General features: G+C 38.1%; 1 protein-coding gene across 1 annotated transcript; it reads right to left on the bottom strand.

Annotated features, from left to right (window-relative positions):
* Nucleotides 1-14,088: 14,088 nt before the first annotated feature.
* On the bottom strand, nt 14,089-15,203 carry LOC132305455 (ankyrin repeat-containing protein BDA1-like). The gene is made up of 2 exons (XM_059803096.1): nt 14,613-15,203; nt 14,089-14,442 (listed from the first exon to the last, which is right to left on the bottom strand). Exons 1-2 carry the CDS (start codon nt 15,201-15,203, stop codon nt 14,089-14,091), a joined length of 945 nt encoding a protein of 314 aa, XP_059659079.1.
* Nucleotides 15,204-22,147: the final 6,944 nt, after the last annotated feature.

Genomic DNA, 22,147 nt, shown 5'->3' with positions numbered 1-22,147 from the left:
GACCACTATTTACCACTAGAAAAGAGCATCCATACGGCAATGCCATGCCAACAAATCCTCAAACAAAAATGAGCATAAAAATCCAAAATGCTCAACACCCAACTGTCTCCTTAAAACCACCAATAACGCAATCAATCACCACTTTCTTCTTGAATACTGGGGTCACCCCTGAACTGACTTACTCTATAATACAGGAACATCCAATATTAATACCCCCATGATCATCCTTCCCAAAATAACTACACAACTCCAATCCCTTGGAAACAACAAGCCTCCATTACTAACCGGTCATTCAAAAGTGATGCTAACTCGACATGAAAACACACATCACTCATGATACCCGACACCATAGTCAACAACCCGTTACAAGAAAATAAGAATCCTACGTGGCACACAACAGAAACAGTCCCTAAGAGGGAAACAAACATTGCGCTAAATGGACAATCACATAAACTACACTCTACGGTAATTACAAAACAATGGTCTTTCATTGATATCTAACTAGACACTACCTACAACCATGACTACCACCAACACGATGGAATGTCCACATTGATTTCATCTGAGTTGTGTGCCCGTAGCTCGCTCAGTGTGGTAGCCTTCTGGTGCCACCTGCACACGCTGACACACACCCGCCCACAAGGCCACAAAACAAATAAATCAAATAGAACAAGCCACCAAGCCCAAGAGGTTACTCCTCATCCTGGCTTAACACAATCTGTGACCAACACTCTATGGTCACCAAACAACATCACACTTAATTTCTGCCTTTCTCACTGGAAATCGAAACAAAAAGTGCAACATATCCATTTGGTCACCAACCCCAGTCAACTTCTATTCTCATTCCCAAAACAGGAAACTAAGAGATAACTCTCAACCTTGACATCAGTAAACTTCTGGATAAAAATCCAAATACAACCCTTGTTCAACCCGCACCATACCTGAACCTTACAAGTCATACACTACACACCACCTCATATCCTGCGACACCAAATCAACTTTGCATACGTGAAAGAATCCCATGACTTACACACCCTACTCTACTAATCCATCATCCCAAGAGTCCATTCGCTACACCAAGGAAACACAACATAAACCCTTGCCCGTGCAAGAAAATTAGAATTTTCATCCCGGAAGACACCTAAGATCAAACCTTTTCGCCATTGCCAATCTCTAGGAAAAAAAACTCCTAGTGGAACGACGCATTCAGATCAAATCGGACTCAGAAGATTGTGCTATTCACCTCACCCTTGCTCACAATGCTGATACCTACCCCAGTCGAAGGTGACAACTCATTAAACTAATACAACATAAAAACGTGCATACTACACAATTATGCACTGAAGACATAACACCTACCCGGGGATCACTTAAGTTAGTGCTTCACACTTATAACATATAAGCATGTGATCACGTAAACAATTAAGCATATAGGAAATTAAATAAATAAACAAGTAAACAAGTAGGCATGTTGCACAACATTTGAACATGTAGCATATAGGCAAGTAAATGATTTAGCATGCTTCTTCAAATATCTAAGCACGTAACAAATAATCTCATACGTAAGGCAAACAACTTCTCACGCAATCCTACGTAGGCCTCTACCCGTCGTCCTAAGATTTTCGAACCATCGCTCTGATACCAAGTTGTAACGACCCTTGCTGATGCCAAAAAATTTAAAAAAAATTCAGCATAATCTCCCCTAAAAATGGATCTACCACAACCTGTTTAAAAATGCATTTTTAACCTGTCATGGCTCAAATTCCGAATTCACGGCAATAGTAAATGATAATACACAATCAAATGACCTCGATAATATTTCAAACTAGTATTTCCTTCCCCATTCATCAATAAAGTTTACATGATATCAAACTCACATCCAAAATATCATCTAGTAACATAATTATATTACCTAACCATGGTTTTGAAAAATAAATACACATTACTACACTTTTGGGGCCTTACAAAAATGGGAGATATACAAAAGATACAAAATGAGCTCCAAGTCATCTTTAAGCTTGTGGAAGATCGGCATCTACTACCTCCTTACCGGTTCCTGGAAAATGTTAAATAAAATGGGGTGAGCATAAAGCTCAGTAGAGAGTGCCTAAGACGCACCTCTTGTAGCCCCGTGAATCCAAACAAAGCATAGGCCAATAGGAAGAGGGGTCATGCAAAATGAGGGAAACACATATTAAATTCCAATTCCAAACAATCATATGTAAAATGCCATGAATGCTATGATATGCGTGTCACTCCCTATTTCTCAGAAAACAACCATACTTTTCAAACTGTTAATATAACCCGCCCTTTGGTGACCCCGCAGCGACACGAGAGGAGGATTGGCTAGTGTCCCTAACCCTTGGTAACCCCGCGACGTCATTATGGGGCCCAGCTAGCTCAACCACGCTAGGGCGACTCCCTAGTCCCCTCTAGGCTATATTAACCTCCGGCCCTTTGATACCCCCGCGGCGACCGGGTTCCTCAAAAAAAAACTTTTTCAACAAAGCTTTCCCGAAAATCCCCATTCTTTCATTTTTCAAAAGTCATTTCCATACGTACAATCCCCAATGATGAATTCGTGAATGCCACATACTTTCAATGTTGTAATATAAGGGATTTCTAACATTTGTCATGCCGTGACAATATCATAAAATGGGGAATTTAATACCACAATTTATCACACATGCTCACAACAATCAACTAAATATTTAGCATTATAATAAGCATGATAAATCAACCATTTATCACAATTTCCATACAATCCAACAAATACACATAAATACATGTTTCACATACACAATTAAATCATTTAAGGAGTAATCCATCTAAATTAAGCATGCTTATCACATAAGTCAACAAACACACATATATAAAATCTTTATATGCACCATTAAATCATTTTTAAAGCAATCAACCTTAAATCAAGCATGTTTGGCCAAAATTCTAGAGGAATAACTCACTAAGGTACAAGAAAAGTGTGAATTAGACACCTTTACCTCTAATTGAGCAAAAACCCCAATTTTCTTCACAAACCCTAGAAATGGGTCCTAAGATTTGAACTCCAAGGAGTGCACTAAATCTGAAATCGCTTGTATGGATGTGTAGAGCTTGACACGAGCTTCGTTTTGCCTCAAACGGCACTCAATTTCGATAAGAAATGAGATCAAGATCTTGCTTCAAAGTTTTGGAAATCAAAATGAAAAGAAAAACAGAGAGGAAGAGGGGAAGAGAGAGGCGCACGGGAGAGAAGGAGAGAAATGAGACCATTTGTGGTCTCTTGGCCCTTAGTTGGTTTAATGGTAGGTCTCACCACCTTTTATTTTCTTTTTCGTTTAACTTTTTGCTTAAATTTGAGCCATAACACAACATAATACACATATACATACACACAATTATATATACACCTATGCACATAAATACACATACATTACATTCTCCCCAACTTAAAAGGATTTCGTCCCCGAAATCAAGTCATACCTGAGGAAGAAAACAACTCTGGATACTTGGAGTGAACCTCCTGTTCAAGCTCTCAAATAGCCTCCTCAACTCCGTGGTGTTTCCAGAGAACTTTCACTGATGGTATCGTCTTGTTCCTCAACACCTTGTCGAGAAGCATCACAAAACCCAAAACCATGAATTCACCAACTTTATTGCCTTTGACACTAAACATCACCAGGAAATCACATACCACTGCCATCAAAACCAAATGCGGTACCCATCTCTCACCTCATTATGACATAAGACCAACTAGGCTCTACGCCTGACTCAAAACGAACATCAGTTCACTCTACACAGTCACGAAAGGTTCTAAAATCTGAAAAATGAATAGTCGCCAGACCACCAGATATAACAACGTCCAACCCAACTCATCCTCTAAGGGACACACTAAACCCCAAACAAGAAATCCCATCCATCTCTCAATCCATCTCAACCCTAATCTACACGTCCCTGACGGACTAAACACTTGTTATCTAATACGTAGCTACACCATTACATAACCGTACCAATAACTACTAATTGCACTATATGATAATCACTATACTTATCGACCTCAAGATGACCAAACAATAATTCTCCCAACAACTGCATAGACATTTGTCACCCAATCAGTAAAGCGCACTGTCCTGTACCCAAGACACAACCTCAAAACAAGATCCTTAGTAATCAAACGGATTTGATACTTGGTCCTACCTAACACACCTTGTCACCGAGACAAACCACCTGAATCCACACTATCACACCGACACAATTCATAATTTCGTGCTCTCACTGTTTTTGACAAACTAAAACAATTATGGACCTTTGACCCGACATCTTGTTAAAGATGGACTGACTCAGGAGAAATAGTTGGCCAGGCCATTCTCATCATCGTTCCAATCTCAACACCGACGTCGTTCTTGTCCTCAGGTCTAAACCTCAAACACAAACCCATACAGTCCGCAAAACAACTATAAGATCCACTCACTATCCATCCATTTCTATACACAACCCCAATAACTATACAATCATATAACAGCTCTAAGAATCTCAATCATGCCTTAATCACACAATCATAACAAACTAAAAGCAACACAACACCAAACGTCACAATCATCAACCCGTACAAAATATCTCTAATTTCCTCATAACACCCACACCAGATAAACAACACAGCACTATTCAATTCAATTCTTACCTCTTCAGAACACACAATACACCAGTCTCATGCCTGAAACCTCAAAACTAAAGTCAATCACTCCTATTATTACTAAGTGAAACCACACATTTTCTCTCTAGCTGTTTAACACTCAACAATACCAATACCTGTCCTCAGACATCAATAAAAACACCCAAACACATGACTCACATCTCATCACCTAATTATCCTCAATTGCCGTTCACAACTCATCTCTAGCCATCATCGATAGTACAATACACCGAAAATAAAATCCCTATTCGGTAACCCGTGCCTCATATTCCACCTGTCAAAACCATTCTCAGAATAAGTACTACAAAACCTAAAGACTCCACCTCCCTCCGTGGGAGTGAGTCGACCCATTCAACCAGAACCTTTATCGAGGAACCCCAACAGCATAACAAACCACTCATAGGTCTGTCTACCCACGGACACACACCACTCCTAAAGGGAGAACAAGACTTACGACAAATGATTTCCTTGCCAGGACTAGAATAAACGGAAGGGTAACAGACCCCGCTCTCACAAGAGACCAACAACTCGCACCTTAATGAACTAAACACCCTATCACACACTACTCACCAGTCGTCCAACCATGGATACCCAATCTCACCTGAGATGAAATAAACTCCTTATACACTAAGGAAAAGAACCAACTTGGAACGTATACGGAACCACGAACACCAATTAAAGCGACATCATCACTAACGGATCATTAGACATTATCAACACAAAAAAAAAACCTCGTGCACACTTCTCTGCAACACTAGTCAGATTAAAGCACCAACGCCCTTAACATACTGACACTAGGAACCATCACCGTCCATCCTACCCGATAATCACCCAATGAATAACTTTATGCAATACTACGACATAAAATCACCTGTTCCACCTCTACCCTTTGAAGTCTACACTACCTCAATCACTGTATACACAAAACCGGTAACCTCAATCACAATGACGAATTGACTCATCAAAAGATAAGGGTGCCTATCTGGCAATACTACTCTCACTAGTTCTAAAAATTAAGCCGTCCACAATCGCCACAACTGGCGCACAATCCCATCACATACTTGTCAGCACATAACAACACTCAAAATTTTTAACCTACATTCGGATCATACCTCGAACATTGTGCTCATCAATGCCAAACTACATCATAACGTCTTCACGGCCATTCATTTAAGACAACGGTTCAAGTCTATGACCCCATCAAACCATCAAACCTCTACCAATCAATTCTTCTCTCAATAACCCTAACGTAACACCATCACAACAATAAAATGAGTACTACTCTCAGTACTTCCTACAACGACCACTATTTACCACTAGAAAAGAGCATCCATACGGCAATGCCATGCCAACAAATCCTCAAACAAAAATGAGCATAAAAATCCAAAATGCTCAACACCCAACTGTCTCCTTAAAACCACCAATAACGCAATCAATCACCACTTTCTTCTTGAATACTGGGGTCACCCCTGAACTGACTTACTCTATAATACAGGAACATCCAATATTAATACCCCCATGATCATCCTTCCCAAAATAACTACACAACTCCAATCCCTTGGAAACAACAAGCCTCCATTACTAACCGGTCATTCAAAAGTGATGCTAACTCGACATGAAAACACACATCACTCATGATACCCGACACCATAGTCAACAACCCGTTACAAGAAAATAAGAATCCTACGTGGCACACAACAGAAACAGTCCCTAAGAGGGAAACAAACATTGCGCTAAATGGACAATCACATAAACTACACTCTACGGTAATTACAAAACAATGGTCTTTCATTGATATCTAACTAGACACTACCTACAACCATGACTACCACCAACACGATGGAATGTCCACATTGATTTCATCTGAGTTGTGTGCCCGTAGCTCGCTCAGTGTGGTAGCCTTCTGGTGCCACCTGCACACGCTGACACACACCCGCCCACAAGGCCACAAAACAAATAAATCAAATAGAACAAGCCACCAAGCCCAAGAGGTTACTCCTCATCCTGGCTTAACACAATCTGTGACCAACACTCTATGGTCACCAAACAACATCACACTTAATTTCTGCCTTTCTCACTGGAAATCGAAACAAAAAGTGCAACATATCCATTTGGTCACCAACCCCAGTCAACTTCTATTCTCATTCCCAAAACAGGAAACTAAGAGATAACTCTCAACCTTGACATCAGTAAACTTCTGGATAAAAATCCAAATACAACCCTTGTTCAACCCGCACCATACCTGAACCTTACAAGTCATACACTACACACCACCTCATATCCTGCGACACCAAATCAACTTTGCATACGTGAAAGAATCCCATGACTTACACACCCTACTCTACTAATCCATCATCCCAAGAGTCCATTCGCTACACCAAGGAAACACAACATAAACCCTTGCCCGTGCAAGAAAATTAGAATTTTCATCCCGGAAGACACCTAAGATCAAACCTTTTCGCCATTGCCAATCTCTAGGAAAAAAAACTCCTAGTGGAACGACGCATTCAGATCAAATCGGACTCAGAAGATTGTGCTATTCACCTCACCCTTGCTCACAATGCTGATACCTACCCCAGTCGAAGGTGACAACTCATTAAACTAATACAACATAAAAACGTGCATACTACACAATTATGCACTGAAGACATAACACCTACCCGGGGATCACTTAAGTTAGTGCTTCACACTTATAACATATAAGCATGTGATCACGTAAACAATTAAGCATATAGGAAATTAAATAAATAAACAAGTAAACAAGTAGGCATGTTGCACAACATTTGAACATGTAGCATATAGGCAAGTAAATGATTTAGCATGCTTCTTCAAATATCTAAGCACGTAACAAATAATCTCATACGTAAGGCAAACAACTTCTCACGCAATCCTACGTAGGCCTCTACCCGTCGTCCTAAGATTTTCGAACCATCGCTCTGATACCAAGTTGTAACGACCCTTGCTGATGCCAAAAAATTTAAAAAAAATTCAGCATAATCTCCCCTAAAAATGGATCTACCACAACCTGTTTAAAAATGCATTTTTAACCTGTCATGGCTCAAATTCCGAATTCACGGCAATAGTAAATGATAATACACAATCAAATGACCTCGATAATATTTCAAACTAGTATTTCCTTCCCCATTCATCAATAAAGTTTACATGATATCAAACTCACATCCAAAATATCATCTAGTAACATAATTATATTACCTAACCATGGTTTTGAAAAATAAATACACATTACTACACTTTTGGGGCCTTACAAAAATGGGAGATATACAAAAGATACAAAATGAGCTCCAAGTCATCTTTAAGCTTGTGGAAGATCGGCATCTACTACCTCCTTACCGGTTCCTGGAAAATGTTAAATAAAATGGGGTGAGCATAAAGCTCAGTAGAGAGTGCCTAAGACGCACCTCTTGTAGCCCCGTGAATCCAAACAAAGCATAGGCCAATAGGAAGAGGGGTCATGCAAAATGAGGGAAACACATATTAAATTCCAATTCCAAACAATCATATGTAAAATGCCATGAATGCTATGATATGCGTGTCACTCCCTATTTCTCAGAAAACAACCATACTTTTCAAACTGTTAATATAACCCGCCCTTTGGTGACCCCGCAGCGACACGAGAGGAGGATTGGCTAGTGTCCCTAACCCTTGGTAACCCCGCGACGTCATTATGGGGCCCAGCTAGCTCAACCACGCTAGGGCGACTCCCTAGTCCCCTCTAGGCTATATTAACCTCCGGCCCTTTGGTACCCCCGCGGCAACCGGGTTCCTCAAAAAAAAACTTTTTCAACAAAGCTTTCCCGAAAATCCCCATTCTTTCATTTTTCAAAAGTCATTTCCATACGTACAATCCCCAATGATGAATTCGTGAATGCCACATACTTTCAATGTTGTAATATAAGGGATTTCTAACATTTGTCATGCCGTGACAATATCATAAAATGGGGAATTTAATACCACAATTTATCACACATGCTCACAACAATCAACTAAATATTTAGCATTATAATAAGCATGATAAATCAACCATTTATCACAATTTCCATACAATCCAACAAATACACATAAATACATGTTTCACATACACAATTAAATCATTTAAGGAGTAATCCATCTAAATTAAGCATGCTTATCACATAAGTCAACAAACACACATATATAAAATCTTTATATGCACCATTAAATCATTTTTAAAGCAATCAACCTTAAATCAAGCATGTTTGGCCAAAAGTCTAGAGGAATAACTCACTAAGGTACAAGAAAAGTGTGAATTAGACACCTTTACCTCTAATTGAGCAAAAACCCCAATTTTCTTCACAAACCCTAGAAATGGGTCCTAAGATTTGAACTCCAAGGAGTGCACTAAATCTGAAATCGCTTGTATGGATGTGTAGAGCTTGACACGAGCTTCGTTTTGCCTCAAACGGCACTCAATTTCGATAAGAAATGAGATCAAGATCTTGCTTCAAAGTTTTGGAAATCAAAATGAAAAGAAAAACAGAGAGGAAGAGGGGAAGAGAGAGGCGCACGGGAGAGAAGGAGAGAAATGAGACCATTTGTGGTCTCTTGGCCCTTAGTTGGTTTAATGGTAGGTCTCACCACCTTTTATTTTCTTTTTCGTTTAACTTTTTGCTTAAATTTGAGCCATAACACAACATAATACACATATACATACACACAATTATATATACACCTATGCACATAAATACACAGACATTACAACATAATAGGTGATAAACCATTGATTCATACTTCCACTATGATTCACTTGATCGAGTGGGTGTTTGGCCATTCTATGTGCTAATAGAATATGAAGTAAATCCCATCTGGACTTTATAAAATTGTATAAGCTTCCAAGTCTATTTTAAACACCTCCAGCTCTTACGTTTTAGGTCTTCTTTGGTATTATTTATATTATTTTTGTTAATGATACATATTCAAATTTAAAGTCAAAGAAAGGAAGCACCAATCAAAGTTCCAAAATCAAACCCAAGTGAGCACTTGAGCTGAACTCTTTGCGGTCACCATCTTTTGTAAAAAATTTCTTGGTTATATATAATAATTAAGCTCGTCTTGATTAAAATTTTTCCAGTGGAATTGTGTTTCTAACATCTTATATTAAATGTTGTCATGAAAATAGTTTGTTACATCCAACTCTCTGTAATTCTAACAAGGGGCAAACATGTAAGTAAATATTTCATAATTGAGTTTTACTTAAATTGAAGATGGCATACATAAATTATGATTCTAGCATAGTAGATATATGATGGCGACCAGCAGTGATGGACCAAAGATTTTTTTTGAAGGGGGCGTTGTTAAAGAATAAAAAAATTGAACCATAAATGTAGCTGGTAGTAGAGAGTGAAAAAGAGATTATTATTTTTAGATGCAAATTAAAAAGTCAGTGGGGGCACGATGTGAAGTGTGGTATTTTTATCAATTAATAGAGAATATTTTAAAAATTTTACAAATTGAGAGGAGACATTTTCAAAATTTTAACAAAAAGTATGAGTAGGAATGCATATAGAAAAAATCCAATGGGGTCCGTGCCTGGTGACCAGGCATTCAACCAAAATAGTAATGGAGAGTTTATATATACAGAATATATATATATATATATATATATATATATATATATATATATATATGGTGCAATAATTGGTATGACATAAAACAATGTAACAAACCTTTTAAATCATATATGGAAAACTTATTTAACAAGAGTTGTAGCTCATTAATAGGTGTGTGTGTGTGGACTTTTACAAGGAAATGATTCCTGGCTCTCTTCCCACAAATATCATTAGACTTCTACAGTCTTGGAGCTGCAGGTATGCCACCATTACCATTTTCTTTTAAGACAACCAGAAATTTAAGCCAACAAAAAAGGAAGACGTGAACGAGAAAAATAGGAACAAATGGTATCACTTGGAGGAAGACAACGTATGGTATTATATTTTTCCCGGAGGTGTATTGCACAACAGTTAGTTCAGCAAGACGAAGGGAGTACTTCTGCAAGCGAGAAACATCTGGAAATGCCAAGACAAAAAACAACAATTGAGTAAACATATATGATGCTAAACTCTTAAACCACGTTTACAAGGTGGATGTGGCCTACGATCGGTCTAATAAGGACCAAAGAGAAACAATAGGTGGCACAGAGAAATATTTGGGACGCATCACTACTTGATCTTATACCTAACCTTGCTGGATTAGCACGGACATGCGAGGTTTGTTATATGGACTCAGAATTACATTCTCTCCTCCATGTACTCAAAAATATCCTTTTCTTCTCCCTCCCTCCTTGCTATTATTGTCTCAGGAGTCTTTACAGTTTCATACATCCCATATTTTCTATTTCAATCATGATTCCAAGCAGGTTTTTAAAGCAGCTGGTTAATTTAGCCATTGCGGATGCAAATATACTACAGGTTTTGATAAAGCTCTCTGCCATTTGTTCTATAACTTTGCATGTTTACTACTTCCATGGGCACTTTGTTGCATACCGATTGTGTTTTACATCGGAGTCATGTTTGCTTGCATGAAATCGATCTGAATACGATATTTAGAAGACAGCATGTTTGTAATCCTGGCTTTTGAGGTTTGGAACACTCTTTCATGGTTAATAAAAGGATTTCTCCTTCAATTGAAGGGAAGGAATGAGAGATTGATGGCTGATTTGTATTACAATAAGTCCATAACAATGTGTTAAAAGGATTTCTCTTTCGTCAATTCTGTTCTTTTTATGTTTTCAAATAACTTTATTTTGCAATAATGCTTAATATTTTATCAACAAGCGTTGTTGTTTTCAGTGTGACAGCAGAGAAGTGGGTTCCCATTATAGAAGTCCAGTAAGTTCTGTGAAAATTTTCTTGGAGAACAAGAAGCGAGAGGGTTTCTCTATCTTGGGTTTAGAGGAAACGGCAAACAGCATACCTCTTGATTAGTATAACTTTCCTAAAAAGACGGTTAGCCATAATTGCTATATTTATGTTCAATTAGTGATCCTTTTTATTATTATTATTTTTTTATAGATTTTCTGTTGTATAGCGTGCAATACATGCCGATGAAATGTCATGCTATGCAATGTCGTTTTTCATTTTTCGAAACAATACCATTTCACTTTTCAAATCGTTAGTGCAATCCGACCCAAAGTGACTCCAAGGCGTCACGAGAGGAGGATTGACTAACTATCCACGACCACAAGACAACTCTAAGGTGTTGTATCCGGCCTAGATAGCTCAACCACGCTAGGGTCTCTCCCTAATCCCCTCTAGACCACACTAACGCCATGGACCACTAGGCAACTCCTAGACGTTCGGGTTTTTGCAAACCCTTTTCAAAAACTTTGTCCACCAAAATAATTTCTTTTGCTTTTCAAAAACACTTTTCCCTTTTTCCTTTCTCAATGGAATACATGAATGCTTCATGCCATCAAATACCCATTCAACAATAAAATTCCATCAACATCAGGGTTTCATATTTAAAAGAAATTCTACACGTTTATTATTATAACCAAAACATCATTTTTCATATAAATTGAAAATCATAGGGCCTTTAATACATTCACACTAAGCATGCTTCTACACCACAAAATAGAATGTCATTATACTTTTAACTCAATTAACACATAACATACACTTATCACTTTAAATACAAATAACCACAACAAAACATAATTAAGATAATTAAAATTAAGCATGCTCAAACTCAAATTAAAGGGAAAAATTCACAAGAAACTCAAGAAATTGTGGATTAGAGAACTCCTACCTCAATTAAAAGAAAAAGCCCCAAATTGTATTCAATATTCGAAATCCCAAATGGTGGCCAACTTGAGCTTTGCTCCTATCAAAATGAAGATCTTAACGCGCTCATCAACTTTGTCTAAAGTGGCAAGATCAAATTCTTAAAGATTTGAAAGAAATCAAAGTTTGAAGTTATAAAAGAAAAAGAAAAAGAAAAAGTCAGAGGGAGAGAGAGAGAGAGAGAAAACGTAGCAGAGGGGGAGAAATACAAGGGTTTGTAATGACCCTTAAGTCATTTAAGTAAGAAAAGAATGGCGGTCCCACGACATATATAATAACTTTTAACATTAATCAATATATATATATACATAAACACCATACACTCACATAATTAAACATGTACATACATAATTATATATCAAATAATGATATATGAAATGCAATGGACAAGAAAAATAATACTTGTGCATCACAAATTCGGTTACGGGTCTTACCTGTGACCTCTCGGTTTAAAAATAGAAAAAATGTCGAAATGGCAAACAATTATTATCAAGAGTTCTGAATTCAAAGGAATGCCCCAAACAACCCTCAAACACTCCCGTCACAGCATACGGTATTCGGTACGCAAAACGAGACAAAGATTGAAATAATCCAAAAAAAAATCAAAAAATCCAAAAAATGGAAAACAATAAAAATCAGAAACATTACATATTACATATTAATTAACAATATTTCTTTATAAACTTTGTGATATTTTTTCCTGTCAAAATTACTTCTTCATAGACAGATAATTAAACATTTAACCAGTGAGAACAGAAATAAAAAATATATATATATTATCCTAAAATCACTTGACATTAGTGTACAACTTGGTGAATCAATTTTACACTTTAAAAATGAATTCAAATTGAAATTCAGAAACGAACGGTTTGTTCAAAAGGACCTTTATATATAATACCTAAGCTTGTCTTGATTAAAATTTTGGCAGTGAAATTCTGTTTCTAGTCTGTCATAATTAAGGTTACCTCGCCCATAATGAATAAATAACTAAATAGGCAAGCAATTGTGGTTCTAGCTGAGCATAACTAAAGAGGCAAGCAATTGATGGTGATAACGCAATAAAAATAAAAATAGAAAAGAAGAGTATGACTAGTAATGTCTATCAATCACATCCATATCGTAACTACTTTATTAATATCATCTCAAAATGAAATGACAAGATTCTTGATTGTTTTTTCTTACAAAATTATCTAACATAAAAATTTGGGGGATACGTAGCTGACATGGCAACGACATATATAATAGCAAATATTATAAATTGGAAGATAGGAATGTATCGTATTTCAAATTTCTTTTTTCGGAAGATGGATGGTACTTTGATTTGTTCTGTACGGATGACGAAGCACATCAAGGAAAATCCAAAGTAATGAAACAACAATAGGTCTAAGAATATCCTGAGTATAGTGTAGGGCGCGATAAGGAGCACAGAGCAACAATAGGTGGCACTGAGAAATAGTTGGGACATATTTAGTAGAAAATGTCCTTCCGTGTGGAGACGGATTGTGCTCATGGACGCATAAAAGGTAACACTGTTCCAGAAATAGAAAACATCGAACTGCACCTGTGTCATTGTTGACTTCCCTACAAAATGTGGTCCTCTGTCATCTTGCCAGATTCCACCAGGTGGGCTGAGCGCAGCTTGGAATGTGGCTGTGCAATTAGTACGGCCACAGTCAATACCGCCTGAGACATGTCCTTGTTTGCACCCAGTCCAGAACAGTACTTGTCTAATTTATCTAATTCTTCAAGGGAATCATCATGTTTAATAAATATTCCTCTCAATGCTTTAGCTCGGCATAGCATATCTCCGATCTCTGTGTTGATGTCCAATTCCATTGGAAGTTGAAAGATGTCCAAAGCTGTTAAGCCCATATCATTCTTCGCATTTACCTTGATCTTTCTAATCATTTCTCTGCCTAATAACAATCTCACAGCCTGATTGCACAGTGGATATATATATATATATATCTTATCAAGGCATTAGTTAATATATATATACTCCAATTAATATGCCTGCATATATATACAACTAAAAGAATTCTAAAAGAACACCACAGAGAATATGATAAATCACCGTGACAGGTTGTATATATAATTAAGAGTACCCTTGCCTGAGTTTGATTCTTGGATATGGCCATATGCAAGATGGTGTTGCCATCATCATCTGGGCAGTTTAAGATGTCTTCCTTGTCGACCTTCTTTAGCCATCCCACCAAAGCCTCAAAAATCCTGGGAACGTAGTATTTTAGGGCAATATGCAGGGCAGTTTCACGTTTCGTTGTCAAATCTTCAATAGAGTCTGGGCAAGACAGTAGAAAAGATCTCAAAAGATTAACATTTCCTTGAGCAATCACATAATGCAAAGAAGTCATGCCCTCATCTCCTCCTTTATCACGGACCAAGTTGCTATCAACAGAGACAAACCACTCGACCACGCGATCATCCCCACTACTTCGTAGAGCAACGTGAATTGGGCTAAGGCCACGTGGGTTGAGCTTCCTGGCATATGACGGCTTCAACTTCATGACTTCTGCTGCAAATTGAAGGTTACCCGTTGATGCAGCCACATGTAAAGGAGTATCAGCTAACAAATTCTCATCCATATTGCGCTCCAAAATATTTGGATCCTCTTGAATTAATGTGTACAAAAGTTGGATGTTTCCCTCTTGAGCAGCCGCCCTCAACCTCTCATCCATTCTAAGACAACTACAGTTATAGGTAGTTGAAGTAGATTGCTTTATATGTGTGCACATATATATGGCTGTTGAATATGCATGCCGATTGAGCATGCATATACCGTCACCGAGCTCGCTTCTATTTATAAAGAGTCCATTTGCTTTGTCTAGTTAAACCTTCGTACACAATGAAAAGAAAATTCAGTGCAGCTTCCCCCCATAAACCTGGAAACTTCCCGGAATAAACGGTAGTAAAAAAGGCCCGTATCAGCAGTCCCAATTCCCTTTTGAGTAAAATGGAAGTTCCCATGGAGCTACTTACAGATGAATTTTTTTTTTTTTTAGTTATAATGGACCAGTACTTACCAATTTTATTAAGAGAAAATTATACATAAAAAAAAAAAAAAAACAGAAGAAGAATTTTGGGAGGTCTTATTACTTAGAGATGGAATCAAATGCAACACTTTTCAAATTTATGAACTTTGATCAAAATTTAATGTGAATAAGAAAAAAACACTATTCATTTATCCAAACTACCTATAATGATTGACCAATGCTTTGAGAAAGTTAAAATGAAAATTTCATAAGTCAAAAGGTAACAAGGTACTTTTAATTTGATTTGGGGTGTCATTGTTCAATTTACCAAACTTGAAATGTGTCATTGTCCAAAACGTGTCTACCTTGTATCTACTTGTCTTTAACCCAAATATGGGATGTGATTTACCTTAAATTGTAATATCAAATAAACTTAATTGATTAATAATTAGGATAAGTGCAGAAAACACATTTCTATTATGCTCACAATTAGGGGTGCTCAAAAAATCCGATAAACTGAAAAATCGGACCGGACCGAACTGAACTGGACGATTTGGACTAGTTGTATAGCGGTTTGGTCCGGTCTTGGGCCCAAAATTAATAAACCGTAATTTTACAGTCTGGTCCTGGTTTGGGGTCCTACTGGACCGGCCCGGCCCAAACCGAACCATTTATATATATATATATATATATATATATATATATATATATATATATATATATATATAAATGGTTCGGTTTGGGCCGGGCCGGGCCGGTCCAGTAGGACCCCGAACCAGGACCTATATATATATAGTTTTGGCTGGACATATTTGTAACGACCCAAACCCGGAGGTCCGAACCGTTAACCGGGTCCTGACTCGAACCCGAGATCACTAGGTCAATCTCATCATTTCTAGCGTCAAACGTCACCTTTTTTTATCATCATTAAGTTCCATAAGGGCTCAAAACAAATTCCCAAGAGTCGAGAGTAAAGGAACATGGAAAGAAGAGCAAAGTGGGCCAACAAATGCATTTCGGTCGACCGAAGTGGAGCTTCGGTCGACCGAAGCAAGCCCTTTTCAAAACATGAAGGCCAAGAGTGAGATCCCGAGAGTGAGAGGGTGGTTCGGTCGACCGAACCCCATTTCGGTCGACCGAAACAGGAGATCCCGAGAGCCTGAAAATAGTTCGGTCGACCGAACCCCATTTCGGTCGACCGAAGAGGGAGATGCTAAGAGTCTGCAGGTGGTTTGGTCGACCGATGTGCCATTTCGGTTGACCGAAATGGCTCTTCCGAGCCTAGAACCTATTACTGAGATGCTGCACTAATAGAAATGAAAGAAAACTGAGATGAAGACTTCAGAATGCTCCGAACTTGAACAAAATAATCTAAAATGGGTCATTCTACGGCCATGAAGTAGAATATCATCACACAACCGATGTACTATGACACCTAGTACAGTTTCATGGAAATTTATACATATACAATTAATGATTCCATCACTTTCATATACATCAAATAAAAGGTAAGCTTCATTCTTAAATCACATGGCCATAAATGTTAACACTAATTACATTTCCAAGACATTGAGTATACAAGAGAATGGCCAAAATACAAAGTGACAAAATAGTGAACTTCGATCACTCCGTCATAATTGGGGTGGATTTTCATCCGCCGGTTCCTTTCCGTAACCTGAAAAATGATAATTATAATAGGGTGAGCGGATTACTCAGTAGGTAGCACTTAAGACACGCTTCTTATGTCCCCGTGAATCTAAACATAGAATAGAGCAATAGGAATGGGGATCAGGCCATGTAGGGAAACCCCAACATAATAATCAATCTTAACATAAGTAACATAATACAATGGGAATGCAATGCATGCCGATGTCGCTCCCCGTTTTCATAATCAAAACCATCACTTGTAAACTGTTAATATAACTCGCCCTTTGGTAACCCCGCAGCGACACGAGAGAAGGATTGGCTAGTGTCCCTGACCCTTGGTACCCCCGCGGCGTCATTATGGGGCCCAACTAGCTCAACCACGTAAAGACAATCTCCCTAGTTCCCTCTAGGCTATATTAACCTTCCGGCCCTTTGGTACCCCCGCGGCGACCGGGTTTTCACAAAATACTTTAATCAAACTTCTTCCCTAAAATACCTCCTTTTTTTTTTTTTTTTTTTTTTTTTTTTTTTTTTTTTTTTTCAATTCAAAACGATTCCTTCCATGTAAACCCAATGATGTGCATATGTGTCTCATACTTTTATTACAATGATAGTAAGAAATTTCTCACAACACAATTAAGCATGTTCTCATACATCATTTATAGCATGTTAACAACATAATAGACATAGGAACTCAACAAATAAGCATGCTTTTCATACAACCTATTTAACACACATTCTCACATGTTCACATATCTCAATCAATTCAATTTAAACTATAATTAACATAATTAAGCATTCTAAGACACAAATCAAGTAGATCAACTCACTAAAGCACAAGATTTCATGGATTAAGGGCCCCTACCTCGAATTTGAGCAAAACCCTCGAAATGGGTCTAGATTTTCAGAATCCAAAGGAAGCACCAAATCTGAAATTGTTGGTACTCACGCGTAGAACTCGTCGTGCTCTCCGTTTCGCCTTAAACGACACTCAAAATCACCAAGAAATGAGAATGGAATCAAGCTTCAAAGTTTGCTTCTCAAAAAGAAAAGAAAAAAAAAAAGAGAAATGAGAGAGACAAAGAAGTTACGAGAGTGAGAGAGAAAAATGAAGGAGCAAAGGTGGTCTTTAGACCACTTAAACAATGGTGGTGGGTCCCACCACCAACCTTTGACTTTTCCTTTTTCCTTTACTTTTGTTTTTCACCAACTATATACATATAATACACCACCAAGTAAATGCCACATAAATCTCATAAAATAAAATATACGAAATGCAAGTGGACTTAACTAAAATACCTATACGCGAAACGTGAAAAGACCGAAATACCCTTACGGCGACAAAATTTCTGGAAAATTGAAAAATGCTGAAAATCAGAAACATCACAATCTACCCTCCTTAAAGAGATTTCGTCCTCGAAATCTACCCTCCTTATGAAGAAGGCCCACAGTCACACACTCTCGAAGAACACCTCACATAACTCCAAGACTATGAACTCAACGACATTATTACCTTTGACATCGGGTGCCACTAATACCGCCACAGAAACCACTGCGGTTAACCAACTCTCACCACATCATAACACAAGACCAACCAGACCATACACCTAACTCATAACGGACATCGATCCACTCAACACTGCCACGAAAAGCTCCTAGCCCAAAAGAAAAACGGTTACCAAATCATAAATTAAGACTACATCCAATCATAACTCATCCTCTAAAGAACACACACAAAACCACAAACAAAGAATCCCATCCATCTCTCAATCAATTTCAACTCTAATCAATACATCCCTGACAAATCAAATACTTGCTACCAAATACTTAACTACATCATCACCTAACAGTACAAGCGACCACCAACCGCACTATTCGACAATCATTACATTCAACAACCTCAAGATAATTAAACAATGAATCTTCTTACGACTTCATAATCATAAGTCACCAAATTTGTAACGACCTGAACCCGAAGGCCCGAACTGTTAGCTGGGTACTTACTATACCCTAAGGTCACCTAGGTCAAACTCATCCATTTTAGCGTCAAAACGTCATCCTTAGGATCAAACTAGGCTCTCCTAAATGATCAAAACAAATTCCCAAGAGTCGAGAGTAGAGGAAGATCGAGAGAAGAGCAAAGTGGGCCAACAAATGCATTTCGGTCGACCGAAGTGGAGTTTTGGTCGACCGAAGCAAGCCCTTTTCAAAACATGAAGGCCAAGAGTGAGATCCCGAGAGTGAGAGGGTGGTTCGGTCGACCGAACCCCATTTCGGTCGACCGAAACAAGAGATCCCGAGAGCCTAAAAACAGTTCGGTCGACCGAACCCCATTTCGGTCGACCGAAGAGGGAGATGCTGAGAGTCTGCAGGTGGTTCGGTCAACCGATGTGCCATTTCGGTCGACCGAAATGGCTCTTCCGAGCCTAGAACTTGTTACTGAGATGCTGCACTAATAGAAATAAAAGAAAACTGAGCTGAAGACTTCAGAATGCTCCGAACTTGAACAAAACAATCTAAAATGGGTCATTCTACGGCCATGAAGTAGAATATCATCACACAACCGATGTACTATGACACCTAGTATAGTTTCATGGAAATTTATACATATACAATGATTCCATCAGTTTCATATACATCAAATAAAAGGTAAGCTTCATTCTTAAATTACATGGCCATAAATGTTAACACTGATTACATTTCCAAGACATTGAGTATACAAGAGAATGGCCAAAATACAAAATGACAAAATAGTGAACTTCGATCACTCCGTCATAATTGGGGTGGATTTTCATCCGCCGGTTCCTTTCCGTAATCTGAAAAATGATAATTATAATGGGGTGAGCGGATTGCTCAGTAGGTAGCACTTAAGACACGCTTCTTGTGTCCCCGTGAATCTAAATATAGAATAGAGCAATGGGAATGGGGATCAGGCCATGTAGGGAAACCCCAACATAATAATCAATCTCAACATAAGTAACATAATACAATGGGAATGCAATGCATGCCGATGTCGCTCCCCGTTTTCATAATCAAAACCATCACTTGTAAACTGTTAATATAACCCGCCCTTTGGTGACCCCGCAGCGACACGAGAGAAGGATTGGCTAGTGTCCCTGACCTTTGGTACTCCCGCGGCGTCATTATGTGGCCCAACTAGCTCAACCACGCTAGGGCAATCTCCCTAGTTCCCTCTAGGCTATATCAACCTTTCGGCTCTTCGGTACCCCCGCGGCGACCGGGTTTTCACAAAACACTTTAATCAAACTTCTTCCTCAAAATCCATTTTTTTTTTTTTTTTTTTTTTTCTTCAATTCAAAACGATTCCTTCCATGTAAACCCAATGATGTGCATATGTGTCTCATACTTTTATTACAATGATAGTAAGAAATTTCTCACAACACAATTAAGCATGTTCTTATACATCATTTATAGCATGTTAACAACATAATAGACATAGGAACTCAACAAATAAGCATGCTTTTCATACAACCTATTTAACACACATTCTCACATGTTCACATATCTCAATCAATTCAATTTAAACTATAATTAACATAATTAAGCATTCTAAGACACAAATCAAGTAGATTAACTCACTAAAGCACAAGACTTCATGGATTAAGGGCCCCTACCTCGAATTTGAGCAAAACCCTCGAAATGGGTCTAGATTTTCAAAATCCAAAGGAAGCACCAAATCTGAAATTGTTGATACTCACGCGTAGAACTCGTCGTGCTCTCCGTTTCGCCTTCAACGACCTCAAAATCACCAAGAAATGAGAATGGAATCAAGCTTCAAAGTTTGCTTCTCAAAAAGAAAAGAAAAAAAAAAAAAAAAGAGAAATAAGTGAGAGGAAGAAGTTATGGGAGTGAGAGAGAAAAATGAAGGAGCAAAGGTGGTCTCTAGACCACTTAAACAATGGTGGTGGGTCCCACCACCAACCTTTGACTTTTCCTTTTTCCTTTACTTTTATTTTTCACCACCTATATACATGTAATACACCACCAAGTAAATGCCACATAAATCTCATAAAATAAAATATACGAAATGCAAGTGGACTCAGCTAAAATACCCGTACACGAAATGTGAAAAGACCGAAATACCCTTGCGCGACAAAGTTTTTGGAAAATTGAAAAATGCTGAAAATTAGAAACATCACAATATTCTTTGAACTTTTCTCAGGCCATGATAAAAGCTAGCAAAGAGAAAGATAAAGAAAATGAAATGATAGGCCATAATAAGAAAAACATCATATGAAAATTACCAAAACAATTAAAAAAAACTACACAATCAGAGATCACATGGTGCAAAAATAAAGCATAACCATTAAGGATCAGAGGAGATTATTGGTTCTTTAAATACTAAAGTAAAAGAGTAGTGTTTGTCAAATTGTATCAGAAAATATATATATAATAAATATATATACTGAATTTGTAACGACCCGAACCCGGAGGTCCGAACCTTTAGCCGGGTCCTGACTCGAACCCGAGGTCATCAACGTCAAACTCATCATTTCAAGTGTCACAACATCACCCTTAGGATCATCCCTAGGTCATCACTTGGCTTTCACGAAGATCAAAGCAAATTCCTAAGGCTCGAGAGACGGATACATTGACGAGAAGAACAAATTGGACCAAACAAACTCACTTCGGTCAGCCGAAGCAAACCCTTCCAAATCGGTCGACCGAAACCCCTCTTCGGTCGACCGAAGCAGAGATCCTAAGAGCATGTGAATGGTTCGGTCGACCGATGAGCCATTTCGGTCGACCGAAACAGGTGATCCCGAGAGCTAAAAACGGTTCGGTCGACCGATGAACCATTTCGGTTGACCAAAATGAATCATTTGAGTCCTGATCATGCAATTGATTTGCTACACATTGAAAATGAAAGGGAAACTGAAATGGAGACTTTACAATGATCTTAACTCGAAATAAGTTACCAAAACTGAGTTATTTAATAGTCGCATACTAGGATACCAACACATGATCACATAAAATATCAT

This window comes from Cornus florida, unplaced genomic scaffold (genome assembly GCF_030987335.1).
Source record: "Cornus florida cultivar Cherokee Brave unplaced genomic scaffold, ASM3098733v1 CherokeeBrave_3.0.0_Hap2_Chr04, whole genome shotgun sequence".
Classification (NCBI taxonomy): Eukaryota; Viridiplantae; Streptophyta; class Magnoliopsida; order Cornales; family Cornaceae; genus Cornus; species Cornus florida.
Note: the sequence above shows the minus strand (reverse complement) of the source record. Positions and strands in the feature narration are given on the sequence as shown.

What these genes read in the sequence shown, in the direction of transcription:
- LOC132305455 (XM_059803096.1), bottom strand. Translation starts at nt 15,203, where the DNA reads ATGGATGAGAGGTTGAGGGCGGCTGCTCAAGAGGGAAACATCCAACTT. An exon ending in AGAATCAAACTCAGGCAAGG is followed by an intron (nt 14,443 to 14,612) that starts GTACTCTTAATT and finishes CTGTGCAATCAG; the next exon opens with GCTGTGAGATTGTTATTAGG.